Source organism: Thermobia domestica, chromosome 4, assembly GCF_964235325.1.
Source record: "Thermobia domestica chromosome 4, izTheDome1.hap1.1, whole genome shotgun sequence".
Lineage (NCBI taxonomy): Eukaryota > Metazoa > Arthropoda > Insecta > Zygentoma > Lepismatidae > Thermobia > Thermobia domestica.
In genome coordinates, this window is record NC_137457.1 from 230,408,539 (window position 1) to 230,423,182 (window position 14,644).

At 34.7% G+C, this 14,644-nt stretch overlaps 1 protein-coding gene across 1 annotated transcript in view; it reads right to left on the reverse strand.

Moving 5' to 3' along the window:
* Window positions 1–243: 243 nt before the first annotated feature.
* CaBP1 (Protein disulfide-isomerase A6 homolog CaBP1) overlaps window positions 244–14,644 on the reverse strand; it is a 52,003-nt gene continuing 37,602 nt past the window's right edge. The window contains exons 5-8 of the mRNA XM_081755548.1: window positions 14,350–14,556; window positions 8,372–8,529; window positions 6,469–6,627; window positions 244–886 (exon numbers count right to left, since the gene is read on the reverse strand). Coding sequence (XP_081611674.1) covers window positions 724–886; window positions 6,469–6,627; window positions 8,372–8,529; window positions 14,350–14,556 — 687 coding nt within the window. The 3' untranslated portion in view covers window positions 244–723. The remainder of the gene's footprint in view (window positions 887–6,468; window positions 6,628–8,371; window positions 8,530–14,349; window positions 14,557–14,644) is intronic.

A 14,644-nucleotide genomic window follows, 5' to 3' on the forward strand; every position in this document is an offset into this window, starting at 1 on the left:
CCTCACTCAAACAATGGTATCTAATCCACAGTTCGTCACCCTTCTAATTCGATTACTATTTCACATTGTCCAACATGAACTGAATTTATTACAGTTCTTGTTTACACAGATACATTATATTTGTCACTGGAGGTTACAGGAAGAAATTATTAGTAATTGAAAAACAAATTTTATGTTTGGAATCAATCTTTTTTTAACATCATCGTACTAGTACAATGAAACATACGAAAAGAATGTTCGTAATTATGCTAATTATACAATAGGCAAAAGATTTATTTCACGACTGAAGTAAAGTAACTGAATAAGTACGTAAAAAGTATAACCTACAACATTAACTTCGAGGAAGACTCACCTATCAGCATACTTAGGTTTTTCAAGTATATGTGGTAACTTCTCATGGTTTCCCCAGCTGTTACCACATTCACCATTTACCCAATGCATTACAGATATTCCAAGTAAACTTCATTAAAAATAAATTAACTTCATTAACTTAATAATCCTTCAAGTTTAAAGTTGCTCAAACGTTCATTCATGTATTAGCACGAACACACTACTTCTACTTTGAACTGGAATCATATCATATAAATGGAATCAATTTCATTTATCTTCGAGAAGTCTTAACTTCTTTGTGTACTTTAGTAAATGCCTGAGACAAATTCATTTTCTCACTTAGTTCACTCTAAAAAACGCAGTACCACAAATTCACCCACTGCACCCATTCATTTAGAGTTCTTCCTTAATATCATCCAATTCCACATCTGATAAGTCTATATCCTCTTCTGGTGGCAATTCTCCGTCTTTGCCGTCCCAAGGTTCTCTAGTATTAACTTTTGGAAGAGAAGCTCCTTTCACTGGAGCTGTTGATCCTCGGCCATACGACAAATCCCTGAAAAATAAAATGAATACATTAAATACTATTTTATTCGTTCAATGTGCTAAATCAAAGAAAATTACACATAGACGTATCAAGTCAATTCTTTACACATACTATAAGCATAGGCAGGGAAACAGCAGGTTGAACCACAGGTTAAAGTTGTTTCAGTACTCAGAAGTATGGGGTCATGGCTCCCCTAGTAAAATATCCTACTGTGAGCTGTATCAGTGCGAAGGAATCATTTATTTAGCAATCTTCCAGATATACAGCCCTCAAGGCTAATTAACACTGAAATCAAATCCGTCATTTTTGAGTGCTGATCAGTGTGCAAACTGACGGAGGATGCCAATGATCCCCCATGACAAAATTTATTCCCCCGGGGAGAAGAAATTTTCATCCTAGGCAGGGATAACTTTTTGGCCCCCCTCTAGAATTTTTTACAACTTTTATTTTGTGTAATTTATTTATTTATTTATTTATTTTTTAAAAAAAAAGACATTTGAAATAAAACACCTTTTTGTAGTCACCTTCTTTTGCTTCTTGAAGTATTTACCTCATGCGAAAAGGACATTATTTTTTGCCAGTAGGGTGTTAAAAAGACTCAAAGGGGGTGGAAAAGTCACCAAATGTTTATCATCTTTGTATGTAGTGCCCAAGTCACAACATTCACTAAATGGATGTGATCAAGCGTCACTTAGAAGCACTTAATTATTTGTAATACGAAGATGATAACAACTGCTCGAATTAGTATATATAGTGTGTGATGGCCAGGTGTGTATGTGGGTCAAATTCATCCCCCCCCCCCCCCCCCCGGGAAAACTATTCAATTCGTACGCTAGTGCTGACTGACTGACTTCGTAAAGACTGGGTGAAACATACTTTAAACTGAATTGGCTGTACGCCGGTTCTCTTTGAGCGTAGCACAAAATTCATTTCCCGATGAGATCACATGTTCGAAATTTATGTTAAGCCGTCGGTCCACGTCTTATATAAACTAAAAAGAAATGCCATCTAAAAGTACTCGAAATTGGTAGTTTCTAAATATTGTTGCTTTATTTACACTAGTTAATTTAAGAAAAGGTAATAAAATTAAATAGCAATATATTTTACAGGACTAGACAATTGGAGTGTCTGTGTCCGTTCGGTAAGATTAATGTTTACACGAGATTCGAACCACAGTGTTCCCACCCGGAATAGGTCAAACAACGCTTACAGAAAATTAATCAGCATCTAAACCACTCAGATTGGTATTTACATGGCGCCTTTGTTATGCTGCCTTTGTGAGTTGTGCGTTCTGATTTTCTAATAAAACGATACTTCCTAACACGAAGCTCCGAACGGCTTACGAAGACCAGTTGGTAATTTTCAGTTTGAGTAGGCCTATATGTGGTCAGATAATCGTCAATCTCATTATTATTATTATTATTATTATTATTAACTGAATCCACTACCTATCTTTCATTTTTGTTTTTAACTGTCCTCACGACACTGGATGAACGCCGTTATACTATCATCTGGAAAGTCGCAATGTTCACCTATCTAAACATAAATCAGACCCAGCACCCTTCTCCCAGGAGCCGGCAGACTACGCTAAGACTGTAATTGCCCATTTCACACCAAAGTTGATTCTTTTAAAATATCAATGTAACAGAGGGCTACTGTTAACGCAGTAAGTGTTGTAAAAGCAGGGCAGAATATTCGGCGAATATAATATAAGGCATCATTGTGTCTTGGCCCTGTAAATAACTAGATGTTTTATTCTACCATATACTCTTAACTCTTCCAACAATGAGAGAAAAGATACCTATATTTCCTATGCATGAAACAGGCTTTAAATAATAATAAAAAATCTTTCAGCAGCAGTTTGCTATACTCCACCAAGAAAATTTCTGTGGTAATTGTTTGGTACTAATACTGTAACATCTAGAGGGAAACTGAAAAGATGCCTTCCATCTCAATTCAGGCAGAGCATGTACCATCACCATATCAGATATTGTTGAAACTTTTTTTATAGCACCTAGACATGTTTTCAAAAGACTCATATATATATATATATATTTTTTTTTTTGCTTTGTCGAAAAAAAAAAAATCCCGCCAAGTAATGGACCATCAAAAGACTGGGAGTACAATTTATGAAGTGTAGAAGACTGGAAAATAGTCAACTTCGAAGCCCCACCATTCAGCTATGGAGACAGGTAGAGTTATAATTCTTGTTGTGGTATGTACATAGGGATATAAATAAACTATATTTTATTATAGTTTGGTTTGCGCATGCGGATCTTTTTGTACATAAATTAACAAATGAACGTCAGTTTATCTGAAAAGTCAAGGTTTGCGAATTTTTTTCGAGCACTTCCGGTTCGAATTTTAAAATTCTGTTTTCACGGTTGGTAAGACCTAGTTACCAGCTTTCCGAAAAAAAAAATTGTATCGCTTCTGTGTGCAACAGTTTTGTCGCAAAAAAAAAAAAAAAAAAAAAAAAAAAAAAAAAAAAAAAAAAAAAAAAAAAAAGTCGAGAAATTGTAAAAAAGTCGAGAAATCGTCATTTTTGAGCGCAATTTTCTCGAAAACACCATCTTTTAAAATTCTGAAATTGTGTCAGATGGTTCAACTTTACATGAATATTAAACACACCAAATACCATTCTCGACCAATGCTTATGAAATAACTACAGTCTTTTGAAGTTAGCGAAGTTTCATTAACTTTGATGTCACAGTTAGCAACACTGGAAACAATAAAAGTGCAATGATTTGATGATGCTTGTGGTTTACATTAATTAAATGAAGAATAAAAGGTTTTCCTGACTGCTCATTATTATTTTGATCAAAAAAGCCCTTTGGAATAGTAAAATGAGCCTTCCCGCTACTCCTCCGTTTTCTTAAACCGAAGTAATCTGAGATGGAAATTACGATTACGAAACACACAAATTTTAAGTTTACTTAAAATGGCCATCCAATAAATTCTGATGATCTATAAAAAGCCTGAACTACTACCTCAGTGATGTTTTGGAATGCTCCAGACAGTCTCAATTAAGTGCGATGTCATTACAGTGATCGAAAAAGGACAAAAAGTTAGAAACGAAACATTTTTTTTTCTCTGTAAATTGGGGGGTGTGGGCATTCAGATGCAGAAGGTATATATATATATATATATATATATATATATATATATATATATGAGGATTTTATGACAAATTGCATTTAAATTATGCCAAATATTGTATATTCATAAATACAATAGGGGGCCCACATCAGCTTTGGGCGGCCCGGGTCTCTCCCCCCTTCAGGATCGGAGCCCTTGCATATACGTATGATAACCAGTGGTGCGTAGCAAAATTATGAATAAATCATGAATTACGTAAAGTTGAAGTGCTTCCACATGGACCTTCAGTTGGGTACAGGTTACGCAGAGGTGGATCAGAACGGACTTCTGGAGAGGGGGGGCGGAGGTGTAATACTGTTACTTAGAGCTACTTTCAAGAGCTCCCAACTCTGGGGTGGGTTTTATTTATATATAAAACAAGAAAGTTTCTTCTTTTGGGATGGCGATCGCCTCCCTGGATCCACCTCTGGACGAGTTGTGAGTGTACCAACACCTATTGGAGCATCTACAAGGTTACATGCTATTAGCGGAGACACCAAGCAGGCAAATGATCGGCCCATGTGGAAAAAAAAAAAAAAAATCCGTGAAATTTTGTTTCCGAAGACCATTTTAAGTAAGTGAACTTAAAATGTGTGTGTTTCGTAATCGTAATTTCCATCTCAGATTACTTCGTTGATAAAAAACCGGAGAAGAAGGGGGGAGGCTCATTTTACTATTTCCGAGAGCCTTTTTGATCTAAATAATAAAACACCAGTCAGGAAAACCTTTTATTCTTCATTTATTTAATGTGAACCACAAACATCATCAAATCATTGCATTTTTATTGTTTCCAGTGTTGCTAACTGTGACATCAAAGTTAATGAAACTTCGCTAACTTCAAAAGACTATAGTTAATTCATGACGCATTGGTCGAGAATGGTACTTGGTGTGTTTATTATTCATGTAAAGTTGAACCATCTGACACAATTTCAGAATTTTAAAAGATGGTGTTTTCGAGAAAATGGCGATTTTTGAAAATTTTACAATTTCTCGATTTTTTTTTTTTTTTTTGCGACAAAACGGTTGCACACACAAGCGATACAATTTTTTTTCGGAAAGCGGGTAACTAGGTCTTACCAACCGTGAAAATAGAATTTTAAAATTCGAACCGGAAGTGCTCGAAAAAAATTCGCAAACTTCGACTTTTCAGATAAACTGACGTTCATTTGTTAATTTATGTACAAAGAGATCCGCATGCGCAAACCGAACTATAATAAAATATAGTTTATTTATATCCTCATGTACACTCATGTCCAAAATTATTGTCGCATATCTATAAATATGTTGTTCTAGGAATATAATTTGATAACGAATTCGCCCGGTATTTCTCATAATGTTAGTATGTGTATAATCGGCAAAGACATGTACGTGGCAAATTTCATGTCAAAAGAGCAATAAATAAGAACAATAAAACCAAAATAAAACTTTCTTCTCCATTTAGCAAGATTTTGTTTTACCCATTCTAATTTTCGTATTTATAACTCTTTCCCTATGAAATTTACCACAAACATACATTTCCCGATTATACACATAGTATCAGTATTAGAAGTGCCCTGCAAGATCATTATCAAATTATATTCTTACAAGAAGACAGTTATAGATATGCGACAATCATTTTGGACATGTGTGTACATCCCACAACAAAAATTATAACCCTACCTGGCTCCATGGCTGAATGGTGGGGCTCCGAAGTTGACTATTTTTCATGTCTTTTACAATTCATAAATTGTACTCCCCGTCTTTGATGGCCCATTACTTGGCGGGAAAATTCACTTTTAAAAACATGTCTAGTTGCTATAAAAAAAAGTTTCAACAATATCTGAGATGGTGATGGTACAATTTTATTTATTTATATTTTTATTTTTATTTTATTTATTTATTTTTTCGCCTGAGTTGAAATGGAAGGTACCAAAAACTATTTCGTACTAGGAAAATACAGTTGCCACTAAAGTTAACCTTTCAGTCATAAACAAAAATAGGTGGTTAATACAGCTTCAAAGTCAGTTGTAAAGTGGTTAGCACAGTTATCCACCATGAACATGAACTATCTTCCTTCAAAGAGTTAACTGGAGCATAAAAAGTACAAACTCTCTTTGCTGATCTAGTGACTACAGCGCCCGCTTTTGGTGCACGGGGTTCCGGGTCGATTCCCGGTGAGAAAGCACTGAAATTCGAACGCATTAGTTTTTCGGATGCTATATTAAAATGCAGGTCCATGTCCCATATAGTACCGGTTCTGAAAAGGGACGCTAAACTTCAAAACATAAACAAATAAAATAAAATAAAACAAATAATGATAATAGTGATGCACATTTTGTTTTATATACATTACGTGATATAATTAACTAGCTTTCGCTTCAGATTAACTGAATCTTCTGTACATCATAATATAAACTGAATCTTACTTAGATATACATTTTAATTAGGACGATGGAAGTAAGGATAGAAGTTACCTCAGAAACTCGTGAATACCATCCTCACTAAATGACCCTCTGAAAATAGAATACTTCATCTTCTTTGAATTGACCACGGCCATAGCTGGATATCCAAAGCCACCGATATCTAAACCTTCCTCTAGCTCTGGCTGAGCACCAGCTTCTGTCCACACCCACCTGGAAATTACAAAGAGGAAATTAACAATTCAGACTCGATACATGACATCAACAGGAATATATCTGTTCTCATACTATTCTAAAAGTTATAAACAAAAGGGAGCAATTCTTGAAATACCTCTTACCTAGAACCTGTCATTTTAAATCAAGAGTGCCTTATATATATTGGAGTAATATTAGTTAAGGTGCTGAAGTGAGAATCTGTGCAATAAAGCCACACTTACTCAGTTCTTGCATACAATTTTTGCTGATTCCTAATCCTCAATCTATCCCTTCACCTTTTTTAATTTCCAAATTTTCCATAAAGTCTTTTAGAGCTATACAGAATTAAAATTAGCCATCGCACTCAGTTTGGCTTAGATGCTTCGCCTTGCTGCGCTGGATAAATGGATTAGAAACTATCATCCGGCAAGACATTTCTTTGAATACGTCAGGAAGCAACATTTCTTTGAATACGTCAGGAAGCAACATTTCTTTGAATACGTCAGGAAGCAACATTTCTTTGAATACGTCAGGAAGCAACATTTCTTTGAATACGTCAGGAAGCACTGAATTACGTTTTAGTTAAGAAATTATACAACAATACTTTCAGTAACGGGAAAACTTGTGAAGTTACTCTGAAAAAACAATCACACTAGTCGGTACGTAAAATATTCTAGACCTGTAACATTAAGAGGGTTCATGGTTTTAGTTTTCTACGCATTTGTTAATAGAAAATAGAAACGAACAAATATGAAACAATTGTCTTCACATTCTCTGTCGAACAACTATACTATTTTGAGATTGTGTCTTAGTACGATTATGCTTGTAGTACTAAACATCTTACGCCAACGCCATTACATCTAAAGTGAGATGAAGGAAACTAATGCAAGTTAACACTACCACAAGAAATTGAGAACTCAAATATTATCTGAACCTTCAGGTGCTATCATTCATTACTTTTTAATGTATCAGATGCCTTTTAAAATATTTCGTATTATAACAAAAATAATTAAAGAACAAATAAATTCCATAACGAATGCAAGAAACAAGAAAATGTTCTTTACTCATTTTTTGCTTCAGTTAATTTTAGTAACAACTTCACATCTATGTCATCTTAGGAATCTCAAGGAACGAACACTTACCTAATGAGAAGTTACTGCTGAAAATAATGCTTATAAACAGAATATAGTTCTTAAAGAAGGGTCTGTATGGTTAAGTTTCAATCGACTGATTATATTTTATTATTTCGTGGCAAAGCAATAACGATTGAAATGAAAATGAAATGAAATTTTTCAGTGTAACGTCCCACGATTATACTCTTTGGGTTAAGGAAGACGGATGATTACCGTAAATGATGATGGAATAAGAATGTGGAACGAAACGCGAGTACCCCGAGAAAACCTACGGACACGATGTTGTTCACCACAAACTTATTTGGGCGAGGATTGAACCAGGGACTCCACATACCAGAGGTAAACGCACTACCACTGAGCCACCGTGCCCCCTCCTCTCAATAACGACTGACGATGTAGGCACTTTTTAAAGTTTTTTTTTTTTAAAAAATGTGGTTTATTTGTTTAAGAACTATTTACTTTCATTATTTTTTTTATTTATTTCAAAAGCAAATTTTAATAGGAGTAGATTTTAATATCATTAAGTCTAGAAGAATGCTAGGTTAAAACTGTGTATGTAATTCTGGAGGAATTAATTTACAGCTCGTGGCGAAATAAAATGTTCTAGTATTAAACAACATTTCACTCACCCCCAGAGTTTCTTCTTAAATTTCTCTCCTTCGTTTTTCAGTATAGTTAAGTAATTGTTTCTGCACTCCGACTGACAGTCCAGAATGTGAGGAAGAACAGAGACCACACACAAAGGATGTTCCTCGCAGGCTGATTTCAGTACATCTGCTGAGGTTAACTAAAATGGTAAGAATGACAAGAATACTTTAGCACCATCTTTCCAGTATTACTGACATGTTATTTAATTGTTTACGACTAATTTCAGACAGAAGAACATATTGCTTCTGACACACACAGAACATACTTTAATCTCGAAAGAAGACTTTTAATGTATGAACCAGCATACTTTCAACCCTTTTGTGGGTATTCAAATGGGCATGAAGAAAGCTGAGATTCGTAATAATTAGAGGAACATAAATTAGGATGCAGGGAACGAAATCTCAATTATATTACGTTTGTCAAAAATATCCTTGCTATATAATAACTGAAAATTTGGAAAGCTACATTCCAATAATACAATTCTTACTTAAGTTTTCTATAACGATGTATCAGATCTATGTTTAATTAATGGTTGAGCTATGTATCCAAGAGCATGCTACTATAATTATATCGATTTTAACATTTATAAGCTTTCAAATTTAGTATGCCCAATATTTGCTTTTCTCAAGTAGCGATTTCAATTTACCTAACTTTATAGGAATTTATACGTCTTATCCAATGCTTTGATAAACCTTTTCTCCAAGAGTATTAAAAATAATCGATAATATAAAAATACTATACAAATCTAAATCGGAATTTGAGGTATATATTATACTGGTGTATTAGGTTAAAAGCAATACGCGAATCAACGCAATTTAAATAAATTTTGGCACTACATTACAGGAAATTTTAAACTAGAACTGCACTATTAAAATATAATCTAAAACAGTAAAATTAAGACAATATACTATCTTGCAACACTCCAAACTTTCAATTGGTTTAATGACAGATATTTTTGGCACACAAAGAACAAAGCTATTATTATTAACGTAATGGAAAATGTGTTATTAAACACCTTCGGATAGTGTGTTTCAACACTAACTTTTTAAGACACAATAAAAGTTGTTCTCAGACAGAATTAAAACAATATTTCCAAGATAAATATTTTAACACATTCACTACGGAGCTTTTAGACAGATGCAACTCTGAGAAAACGAGCGTTTTACTTTTATATACAAATATAAGAAGTAGACTATACAAGACAGAAACATAGTTCTTTTTCCACAATAATATATGGCCTTTCGAGTATGTAATATATATCGAATGTGAAGTTTACACACCATTCAAGTACCCGAAAAAAAATATATTTTCAAGATTCTGAACTAATGTTTGTATGCCTCACTATATGTTTATTCTGATGAAGAAGACTTGAAAATACACTTATGCGTAAGAAGTTAGTAATAATAACGTATACAAATGTATTTTATAAGAATAAAACTAACAATGCAAAATTATGCGTTCCAATACAGTAATAATTTTTTAATGAGAAAATAAAGTATTTTTTCTAACATACTTAATAAAAGTAATTGTTTGACTAATAGAGATGTTCATTTCAAAACAATCAAAGCACTAATTTAAGTGTAAAATATATGATTACTTTATGGAAGAGTGTAATTACTTTTCGAATACTCCTCGCAGAAATTATCAATTTGAAATGCATGATAATACTTACAATATAAAATCAATGAACGAAAACACTTACAAAATTACTATAATAGCTGTTATGAAAATAAAAAAGTAGTACATTAATTACGTAATATAATGTATTTATAACAATTCAGAATGTTTCCTTCCGTGCCTTAGAAGTACGCATGGACTCAGTTTCTTTCCCAGTGATGATATGACACACTGATACACGAGCATGGGTATCGTAAATCTGAAGTACTTTGGAAAACACAACCTAATATTACATTCTTTATATTGCTAGTTTGTAATCTTCCGTGCTTTTTTTCTGTTTGTTGCGCTCAGCACAAACGTAGCCCAGTGTGTAAGCACTTCTCTTTGTTTTGAAAGCACCGTAGCTCGGAAGTGTCTTCCATGAAGCTGGTCACAGAAGAAGGTCAAAGTAACTGTTTGTTTTGTATGACCAATTCTTTCACAATATAAGAAACGTAGCAGTCAATTACATAGACATGGGGAGAGAGAAAGGAACAGACGCACTTCTATCATGATATATAAATCAATACAAAAAAATGAAATGAAATCTTTACGTCCCATAGTTATGCCGGTTAGGCTAAAGGAGACGGTAATGAGAGATGAGTGAAATGGTGGAATGAAGAAAGTGGGAGGAAACGGGAGAACATCGAGAAAAACCACGAGCACGGTATTTGCCCACCACAAAGTCCACACGGCGCGAGCTGGGATCGAACCAGGGACTCCGAACACCGGAGGTGAATGCTCTACCACTGAGCCACCGCGCCCCCATAAATCAATACAGTGTAACAGACAAAACAAATGACTAATTCGGGTAGTTCGTAGTACAGCGGACCAGACAAATAATAATAATAAATATACACACATACAGAAGAAGTAAATACATTTATATGAAAGAAACAGATGCAACAAAACACAGACAGAATGAAAAATAAAGCAATACAAAATAAAATAAGAAAAGAGGTGTATATTTTTTTTTTCCCCGAGATACGAGAAATTATTGTTCAAAATCCGGATCTCATCAGACAGATTCCGTCCCGTAATCTTGGAAAAGAAAACATAGTGTTTCCTTTTCGTCTACAGCATTGCAAACACGATGCTACAGTACGGAGAGTTTGGAATCCTCTACCGCATTAACACATAACCAAGACGGACGAGGCAAGTCACATCCGAAGTATTTCAGCATTCGATAGCATGGTCATGATAAGACACGTTCGAATAAATCGGAACAAAGATACTAGAGGTTGAAAATTTGATTTTTTTTCCCCCGAAAGGCTTAATTAAAATTTTAAAAAAATGCCGAGATAAGTATCATATTTAAGTACTTGTATGGTTTGCTGTGGACGAACAAAATATTTTGCCGTTTACAGCACTTCGATATCTCAAATCGATCCCGAGATGATAAACATTGACGAAGTTTGCAACACTGCCTAAAATGGCATATTTGTGGAAAATATTAAAAATGACCGTCGTTTTCCTTTGCTTTTATAATATTACAGCAATAGCTTTTGGTAGTTGTAATTACAGCAAGTTCTACAATTACATAATTTTACATATCTACGCACAAGTTAACCAAGGCACAAACTGTGTGAACATGTGTTACGCCTTATTTTTCCAAGGCGAGCATGAAGTGCAGAATGAACAGATTAACTGTCTTACTGGTGTTTAGTGACTGTCTTCAAGTGATTTACTACTAATTTAATATATAGTACTGATTTTAATTGTTTACAGAACACGGTACAAGTGCCTTATGATTTAGTGTCATTCGTAAATTGTTTTTCACCTATGTTTGCAAAGTAACGTCGTTGTCCTCTTCTGAGATAGTCACAGGATGAGAGGATACACAATGAGTTTTAGCGGAGCAGTTCATGAAGTTAAATAAGCAGCAGAGACTACTGAAATCATAACAAAAATATTGTCTTTTTCACGGACGCAATCTGAATTTATTCTCCTAATTGTTCAGAATCAGATTACAAATACCTATTCCGAAAGTATGCCACTAAATTCAAACAAAAAATTAAACACACAGTACGTATAGTATTAATCTCACGGATCGTTTTTGTAAGGTACTTTATTCACTTCAATTATAAACTTTCCCGCACTAACAATTAAAATGTCACAGTTGGCTGACGGGCTATTAAAAAGCCTCCATCTAACTACATGGTGTTGAATACAACGAGCTTTCTGAGAGAAGCTCAACTTCGAAGATTCGACTTATATATAAACCTAACAAGATATTAAGAACAAAGTTTTCATATAAATAACAGTGGTACAGAAATTTTGAAGAAAGAAAAAAAACCTGTAATGAATAATTATTTTTAAATCACTGTATTTATCCGTGAATTTGGCCCGTCAACTCCAAAAGATACATGTACCACAACATTTATCTCATTTCATCAACTGAATGTACTGGTGAATTGGTTATATAGATTTTAAGAGTTCTTAGTGCTAGCCACTAGTGTTTTACTTTTCTAGACCATTTAGGATTCGCTACTATGAACTTTCATTTCTTCACTTAAAGTATACGAGAAACGGGTAAAGTTTCTAGACTGATACTTTATTTATTTTTGCAACCGAAAAAGACAGTCCATCACAGGAAGAACAACAACTGCGCCGAGAGTGCACATGTTTGTAGAGAGACTAAAGCCAGTTTTAATATGCTTCGACCAAGAGTCAAGTAATATTTTCTGTATGGGGCAAAGGGTTGCAATCAAGTTCTATGTAAAACTGTGAACATCAGACATGGAAACTCGTGGCTTGATACAGAATAATTACGAGCATGAAGCATTCTTCAGAACAGGCAGATCTGAGTGATACACACGCTTTTGTGACAGTACGAAATCTTTGGAGGACGACGAAGACTCCACGCATTCAGAGGTGGCAAAACTGGATACTCCGTGAGGAACCTTCTTGATAACAATCATCTGAGACTCCGAAAAAATAATAGTATTCTCATTTAGCACCAATAAAAATACCCGTTAGGCGTTTGAATGTTGAACAGAAGACGTAGCGATCGTCAAGTTACAAAGACTATCATAACATGATGTTTGAAGTACAATCTGCTTACCAGTCGTCGGCGTGGGTCAGTCCGGAGAGGCTAAGACAAGGTTGAGTTGATTTTAGTTTAGCGTCCCGTTCAGCAGCGAGGCTATATGAGACGTGGACCTACTGATTAACGGGGAATCCGAACCACATGAGCTCCCGCCGGGAATCGAACCCGGGACTCCCACGGCTAAGACAAGGGTGCGCATGCAGAAGTCAGGAGTCAAGTCTATTTTGATGCCAAGGATCTAATTCATCATGCATTCGTTACAGAATGTCATATCATCAGATTACATGATCTATCCGGAGACTATGAAGCGACTCCTCTAGCGAACGACCTGTGTCAGACCACAATCAAGCTCCGGCAACTGGGATCCTATCTACATCAATTCCCCGTAACACAATCGGAATACTGCCAAGCGGTTATTTGCGAATAAAAGACAGGTCAATGTCGTCAACCATAAATTATACTGACCAGGTTTGGCTCTCGTAGACTGCTTGCTGTTCCCGAAGTTGAAACTTCACTTCAATGATAACATATTTAAGAACGTCGAACCCACCAAGACGACTGTGCCAAGGGAACTGAAAGGCATCTAAGATAACTACTAAAACAGCTTCCAGTCCAAGTACTGAAGAGCAAATTTGTGCATCGATAGAGGACGTGCTTACGTAGAAAGCTAAAGGTGTACCACCATTCTGCAAGTAAAATTTTTACCATATGAAATCAGTCCGGGAATATTGTGTGCCACATTATGTATGTGGTTTCACTGAATGTATGTTGTACTTTTCCAATAAGCGTTTTAATCGTTTTATTTGCAACATACACATACATGAAAATCAATGCTCAAACACGAATATTTCTTCCAGACATGATTAGTCAAGATCAGATCGCCTAGACGGTTCTTTGACCAATGGTCCTAATAAATTCTTATTAAAAGAAAAAAAATCTGTGTTTAAATAATATTAACGAACAATAAATATAATTTTCTTTCGAAATTCACTTTCATTGACAAAAAATAAAACATATGAAGAACATATTAATATCGTAATACTGCTGCGTCTTTAGCAATGATATATTAACCACTTACCATATATCTAATTCTTCTACCTTCGGTGCTTTTACTACATAATGAAGAGAATTATACTATACTGTAAGCTGTGAGGCTCATAGAATATACTATTCTGTGACTTTAAAATAACTATGTTAAACTAGCATATTATAACGTTAAAACTCTCAACTATTATTACAATTCTTAGTACTAACCTCTAGCAATTCAGGAGGAGGAACATTTTCACTTAATTTGTCTAAAGCCCAATTGACAATATCCCCTGAAGTTCTTCCTCCGGTATAATCCTCATAGCTTCCATCCTTCACACCACCTGGGAAGAATTTGATTGTTGGGTAGGAATTGATATTATATTGCTTAGCTTTAATTGTATTCACCGTCGCATCGAGTGCTCCTAATTTAACCTGCCAGAAAACAGAAAATTGATATTTTTCAAGTCAGTACACATTTTTGATTTGTTATACTTTTATATACTGAAGAGTGAACAATTTT